At 51.5% G+C, this 7,566-nt stretch overlaps 1 protein-coding gene across 1 annotated transcript; it reads left to right on the forward strand.

The window, feature by feature from the left end:
- The first annotated feature begins 646 nt into the window (after positions 1-646).
- On the forward strand, positions 647-6,406 carry HHEX (hematopoietically expressed homeobox). Its single transcript, XM_031015733.3, has 4 exons — positions 647-1,112; positions 3,132-3,310; positions 3,466-3,516; positions 5,310-6,406. The coding sequence occupies exons 1-4, from the start codon at positions 752-754 to the stop codon at positions 5,529-5,531; spliced, it is 813 nt and encodes a 270-aa protein (XP_030871593.1). The 5' UTR covers positions 647-751; the 3' UTR covers positions 5,532-6,406.
- Positions 6,407-7,566: the final 1,160 nt, after the last annotated feature.

Consider the following 7,566-nt stretch of genomic DNA (forward strand, 5'->3'; position numbering starts at 1 on the left):
TCGCGGAAGTGGCTTGAATCCGAGGCCTCCAAATGAAACCAGGTGGAGCGGCCAAGAGTCCGCAGCACCTGAACTCCAGCCATCCGAATCCCGCCGGGCCGCAGCTAAGGGCCGCCGAGCAGCCCTAGGAACCCAGAGCACTGTCCCGCTCTGAGCTCGGGAAACGGCCGGTCTGACAGCCAGCGCCACTGTTAATCCAGGGGGCGCACCCACCGGGAAGGCGTCTTAGGCCAGCGGCCTCTGCTCCCGCCGAGTCCCGCTGCTCCCCGCCTGGAAACAGCTGCTGCCACCCCGGGCCCAGGCCCGGACGGCGCCCCCGAATTTCGGCAGAGGTGCCTCGGGGCCGCTGACAGGGCCGCTGGAGCCCGCACTCCAGAAGGCCGCCTTCCTCGCGCCTCCCCCGATGGACGCGGCCCCGGGCTTCCCTCGAGGGCGTCCTCGGCCGGGGTGCTTGGAGTCCCCAGGGGCGACAGCAGCGGCGGGGCACCAGGGCGCCAGTTCCCCGGAGCCTGGGAGCAAGCGCGTCCCGGGGGCGGGGAGCTTGGCCGGCGGGGCGGGCCGGGGTGGGGGCGGGCGGCTGCTCTTGGGGCCCCGCGCCATTGGCCGCAGGGCCCGGCGGCAGGAAGGGGCCAGCGAGCGCGGCCCCACCCCGCGGCCGGCGGAGCCTATCGCCGGGAGCGCGGAGCGCGGATAAATGTAGCGCCGCGGCGCGGGCCAGCAGCTCTGCGAGGGGCCGGAGCGCGGCGGAGCCATGCAGTACCCGCACCCCGGGCCGGCGGCGGGCGCCGTGGGGGTGCCGCTGTACGCGCCCACGCCGCTGCTGCAACCCGCACACCCGACGCCCTTTTACATCGAGGACATCCTGGGCCGCGGGCCCGCCGCGCCCACGCCCGCCCCCACGCTGCCGTCCCCCAACTCCTCCTTCACCAGCCTCGTGTCCCCCTACCGGACCCCGGTGTACGAGCCCACGCCGATCCATCCAGCCTTCTCGCACCACTCCGCCGCCGCGCTGGCCGCTGCCTACGGACCCGGCAGCTTCGGGGGCCCTCTGTACCCCTTCCCGCGGACGGTGAACGACTACACGCACGCCCTGCTCCGCCACGACCCCCTGGGTAAGGCGGCCGGGCGAGGGTGGGGGCGAGGAGGCGCCACCTGGCAGGTGGCAGCTCCCGGGAGGCCGAGGGGGCGAAGGGGGCAGGCGGTAGACGGCTGTGGCAAAAGCGATGGAAAAGCAGCTGTCGGGCACGCGCGGGGACGGGAGGCGCGCGGCCGGGGCTGACCGCACCGTGAGTCAGATTGGTTTTCCTGCACCTTGCAGGCGTCGGGGCGCGCGGGCCGGCGATAGACCTCGCGGCGAGGGCAGCCGTGGACCGCGCGTGTCACTCGGGGTGGGGCTCCCTTAGCGGGAGGGACGGGGAAAGGGGCGTCGAGGCGCCCCGGGCCGGCCCCCTTGGGGCAGGGATCGCAGCCGGGCCCGGGTGGCTACGGGGCTGGACCTGGTTCAACAGGCTTGTGCAGTGAAAGAGCCTGACCCTTTCCGTTCATACAGGAAATCTTGAGTTCTCGATAGGAGTAAATCTGGTTTCAGAAGCTGTTAAGTGTTTTCCTGGCTGCATGAAGCAGACCCTTCCCCCGGAGTAGTGCACGCTGCTGATTATTTTATCGACATCCTCAATACAGACAAATTCAGGAAACACTCGACTTCTGATAGCCGGGATCCGTTTTTCTGATATTGTTCATTTCCTCTGTGTGGGATGTGACTTTATGGCAGCTAAAATAACCAGTTGCTTCCTATTTTTCTTCGAGGCTGTTTTGCACCAGTCTGAAGCCTGACGCAAGCAAAATCTCGAAAAAACAATGCTAGCTTTCAAAGCGTTGAGCTGCAGGCCTGCAGACGGACGGACGGACCGACCGACACTACTTTGGGAGTAGGAAGCAGCAGCTCCTGGTCGCCAGTTAGGAGAGGAAGCAGGGACACATAGGGCATATATTCCAGAACTTCGGGGCTTGTCCCCTCAATGTGCGGCCTAACAAATAAGCCGCCCGTGGTCCGCGCTGTGGGTGACCCTTGGCGCCTTCGAGGTCTGGAGCCCTAGGGTAAATAAGGAAACGGGGCGCCTCTAGAGTTTTAAATGAACTCTGTTATTGGAAGCTTCAGTAGGGACCCTGAAAACAATTAACGTCTTAATTAGCATTTTAATGTCTCCATTATTACGGCGCGGCCTCTAGCTCAGCCCTTTACCTTACCTTCTCACCGTTACAGGGAAGGGGGATTGTATTTTTAGTTCATCTTTTTATGTTTTTGAGTTGTTATCCTGTCTGTCTGATTCCAGCCTCGAGGGTTTGATGATGCGGCCCGAGCCTGGCTGTGGTCGCCTGTCGGGGCTGGAGCGGGACCCTCAGCCGGGCCGGGCCTGGGGGCTAACGTTTTCACAGTGCGCCCTGAGTTTCCTTGGGTTACTGCTGGGACCGCGCAGGAGGAAGCAAAGAGTTTTTCGAGCTAGACCAACAGGAAACACATTGACGGAAATGTTGCCATAGCCCATGGGGTGGCTTTAACTGGCCGCCCCCGCGGGCTGGGTGTGAAATCAGAGGAGGCCGCGGCTCCCCCGGCCAGGATTGGAGGCTCCTAGCGCAGCCTAATGCGGGTGTCCGGGCCCGAGCGCTTCCCGCGCAGCCAGGCCTTGTCGGTGCAGCAGCCCCGCTCCTCCCCAACACGCACACACCCGGTGTTCGAAAGTGCGGCTCACCAAGGGAGATCCAAGGGGGCAAAAAGTTATGTATAAATCCGAGAGCCACTGGGGAAAGAGGGTCGTGGTATTGTAAGCCCAGCCGGTAGTGCCCATTCTTTTTGGGGTTAAAGGTATGTCTGGATTTAGTTCTAGGTGTGACGGCTGTGTGTCTGTCTGTGTGTGTACAAGGCTGTGTGCATCTGCAGTGTCAGTGTGTGACTTCGGGTATGTTTGTGTGTCGGTGGGAACGTGTTAGGTCCACGTGCCGGTGGGTGTATGTGAATGTGTCTGGTTGGGTGGCCTCCTGGCCTACCTTTGTCATCCCTGGGGCCCTACAGCTCTGGGGTCTGGCCAGTCCGCTCCAGGGCAGTGGGTGAGCGCCGCTCTTCCCGCCCGCAGGCAAACCTCTACTCTGGAGCCCCTTCTTGCAGAGGCCTCTGCATAAAAGGAAAGGTGGCCAGGTGAGATTCTCCAACGACCAGACCATCGAGCTGGAGAAGAAATTCGAGACGCAGAAATATCTCTCTCCGCCCGAGAGGAAGCGTCTGGCCAAGATGTTGCAGCTCAGCGAGAGACAGGTGAGCTCGCGGGGGGCCTGGGGCCGCCTCCGGGGAAGGGAAGGCTTCTGGGGTAGGGGTCGCCGGGCCACCGAGAGAGAGGCGAGGAGCCACCCTGCCCTCTGGCACGTCCCGACGCGGGCTCGTGGCAAGAGTTCTTTTTCTCTTTCCTGTAGGTCAAAACCTGGTTTCAGAATCGACGCGCTAAATGGAGGAGACTAAAACAGGTATGGACATGGTTCTGTTTCTATGGAAATAAATATTTTTATCACGTTATCTCAGTGCAAGGCTGTTATGGGTTGTATGCAAAAGTCATTTAAGAGACTATTTAACCTCTTCACCTTGATTAAAAAGACAAATAGTCCTGCTGAAATTCAGGATGAGTTGCTCAGGTGGCAGTAATGCTAAAAGCACCTAATGGGGTTCCTATATCAATTATGCTTGGGTTTTCACACACTGGCTAGTAAAACTCCCAGCTAATTGTTTTATAAATCCCATATGTTGTTTATCTAATTAACGCAGGAAAGATAAAGTAATTGACAGTAAATGACTTAAGCAGTTATCTTTGGGAGAAAATTGTTCTTTTATTTACAGAGCCATAATAAAACCAGGCAGAACTCAAGGGTAAATATAAAGAAACAAACACCTTTAAGTCTTGTTTGCACTGTTTTTTAGAAGAATTAAATGTCAGGGAGTTTAAAAATTATTTTCTATCTAATGCCAGCTCTTAAAATGAAATATAAAACTTGTAAGAAAATATTCAAGCCTGTTTGGAAAGTAGCTTAAACTTTCTGACAGTCTTTCTTCCAGTGACCTTGTTTCGCAATATGTGATAAAAAGTAAAGGCTAATTTAGTTTTTAAAAGAAGGTCTATTGACTTAAAGCTAAACATTCATTTTTGATGTCCTAATCTGGATATACTCTCCAAAGTTATCAGATAATTGCTGAATTGTTCACTTGTCATTGTATATACGGTTTATAATAAATACTTTGAAACAATGAGTGGAGAAATTTAAAGCAAAGTGGATTTTAAAATTTATTGATCATTACTTTTTCATTAAAAAGAAAGTGTCCCAAAGAATATTTTGAAATAGAAAATAAAATTCCCATAACTTCATTACTGTAATGTGATTTAAATATTTGCAGATCCACTCTCAATTTCTGACCGTGTGCATCTATTTGTTGAGACTATAGGCTTGCAACTATATAACAAATAGATGTTGTAATATTTCTATGTAGTATTTATGTGCATTTTAGACAAGTATAGGATTAAAAATTCACTAGCTTATATACTTAATAGTTCTTGGTCAAAGGCTTGACTCTGGTTTACCAGAGACCTTAAAAATAGTGGTTTCTATGTAATATGGGGATATTTCCCAGAAATTTGCCCCAGATTTTAAGTAAATTGTAGCTAATTGTCTACCTTCTCAGTTGGCAGCATTCTTCCAGAGCCACATTTTTTTTCTTTGCCATGATTTTGTAACTTGTTATACATTTACACATGTAGATGTTTATAAATTTACTCCAGAAAAATGAATGAAAAAAGATCCAGTCTAATAATTGAAACTTTATTCTTAATTCACCAGTTAGCATTCTTATGTTTAAAATGTCTGAAAGACTGTTAATTGGCAAGGTTTAAATATTTAAAGAATGAAGTTAAGGTCTATCTGTAGTGATCTGATTTTCTTTCCCCCTTAAACTTTTGAGAATATTGAAACCATGGGTCTGGGCTGGTGTTAAGTAACCAGAATTTGTGTTCAATTGGTATAATGTATCTCCCCTTATGTTCATGACTGGTTCTCATCTTTTAAGCATATAATCTTTGATATGACAGAAACTTTTCTTCCAAAGTGAGCAAAAAGCACAAGTATGTATCTCCTGAATAAGATTATAAACTGAAAACACTCAGTAAACTAAAAATTAAAAGATGGAATAGGATGAAGAGACATTTTGATTTATTCCTCTCACCTATCCATATTTTATGATCCTTCCAATCTCCATTTTCATTTCCTTTATTCAGGAGAACCCTCAAAGCAATAAAAAAGAAGAACTGGAAAGTTTGGACAGTTCCTGTGATCAGAGGCAAGATTTGCCCAGTGAACAGAATAAAGGTGCTTCTTTGGATAGCTCTCAATGTTCGCCCTCCCCTGCCTCCCAGGAAGACCTTGAATCAGAGATTTCAGAGGATTCTGATCAGGAAGTGGACATTGAGGGCGATAAAGGCTATTTTAATGCTGGATGATGACCACTGGCATTGGCATGTTCAGAAAACTGGATTTAGGAATAATATTTTGCTACAGAAAATCTTCATAGAAGAACTGGAAGGCTATATAAGAAAGGAATCAATTCTCTGGTATTCTGGAAACCTAAAAATATTTGGTGCACTGCTCAATTAACAAACCTACGTGGAGACCTTAATTTTGACTTAACAAATAGTTTATGTACTGATCTTAGGTTGTTTTGATAAAGTGACATTATAGTGATTAAATTCTTCCCCCTTTAAAAAAACAGTAAGTGGTTTTCACTATTTATAAAAAATTAATTTTGAACTTTTTGTTAAATTTTTAAGTTATAGCTTTAAAGGTTTTAATAGGACCTTCTTGAACGACTTTTCTGTAATCTGTTTATCTCCCACTTAATGGAAAGGCAAAGGGGTACCCCAAATCCAGAGGTGCCTACATTTCAGGCAGCCTTGGAGTATTTTAAAAGGAAAACATTCTTTATTTTTATATGACATTCTTATACTGCTGTCTCAAATCCAAAAACATTTCAGAGCTCTTGTCTCAGAGATGTGTGTTCTTTTTGTCAGAGATACGGTTGATGAGAATCTTAAATGCTTGTTTTGCACTATCACTTAGTACCTGTTTGACCAAGGTGTTAAGGGGATAGTACCTCCCAATTCAAGCAGAGAAACTGACCTGACTAAAATTAATCGCAGATGAACTAGAAGTCACAGGTTAATTAAATGTAAGTAGATTGTAGATACTGTTTTATATCAAACAATGTTTATAATATGTATATAGAATTGTTCACTGTAAAAAAAAATGGCCAAAATGTTTTTTTTTAATAAGTAACTTGACTATAAAATAAAGCCGTCCGTGGGACGACTGACCTCGTTGCAAGTCTAATTCTTTGATTTTAAAAAATCTGCACACCTTTTCTTGACCTCCTGGGTGCCTGGCGCGGTGCTGGGCTCTGGGGACAGGAAGTGACTGGGGCTGGATCTTGCTGGGGCTCTCGCTCCGAGTCCCAGGACCGCGGGTGGGTGCCTGGAACGTGGGTTGGGGCCTCTCCCGGGCCGTTTGCCTTGGGGCTCTGCTCCTGCCGGCGAATTCTGAGCCTGATGGGTTCCAGTCCCGGGCACGCCAGGCGATGGGAAGAGCCGAGGCCCAGGCCCGCTGCGCCGTGAAGCGCGGGGCCGTCCGGACCCCATCGATTCTCCTCGGCAGCCGGGCTGGCCCTCGCCGTCCTTGACCGGCTGAGTCAACACCGCGTCATCCCTCGGCGGCCGGGGCTCGGGAACCCGCTCCGCGCGGCGGGGCCTGGGGTGGGGAAGTCCGAGTGGGGGGATGGGGGGCCCTGGCCGAAGGGAGCGGGGAGGTGGTTTGCGCTGAGAACTGTTCTCGAACCCGGGGAACTTCAGAACCTCCTTCAGGGCTTGTGGAAACCCAGCCCTGTTCCTGGAGTTCTAATCTGTTAGGACTGGACTGGGCTGGGACTGGGAATTTGTATTTCCAACAAGCGCTGAGGTGACGCCAAAGCTGCGGGCCCGGACACCACCCCTGGGGAACCACTGATGTGAGCGCACGGGGTGCGGAAGAAGCAGGTGGGACCGGCACTCCTCCCACGTGCTTCCCCGGGTAACTTTGGCCAGCAAGAGGCTGGGGCGGAGGGCTGAGAGGAGGGAAAGGCGAGGGGGAACAGAGGAACGAGGGGCTTATCCAGGCTAGTGGGAGTGAGGTTTGATGGCTGAGCAGAGGGCGCAGGGTGGAGGAAGGGGCACCATGAAATGGAGGGAGAATGGGGTGCTAAGGTTAGGTGGGTGTGGGGGCCCAGGTTTCTGATTGTTTGGGGTATTGCTAGTCTGTGCCAGCTGCTTGCCTAGCTGAGCCATCAGGTCTCTGACATTCCAGGAAAACCATGACAGAGCTCTGTTGGGGAGAGGCCTGGAAATCTCTCTCTAGCCTTGGCCTCCATGGAGGAGGCCTCTAGTTGTAGAGTTGGGTACTTCCTGGCTAAGGACCTGTGAAGGAATGACCCGACCCCTGGCCTGGCTT

This window comes from Gorilla gorilla, chromosome 8 (genome assembly GCF_029281585.2).
Source record: "Gorilla gorilla gorilla isolate KB3781 chromosome 8, NHGRI_mGorGor1-v2.1_pri, whole genome shotgun sequence".
Taxonomy (NCBI): domain Eukaryota; kingdom Metazoa; phylum Chordata; class Mammalia; order Primates; family Hominidae; genus Gorilla; species Gorilla gorilla.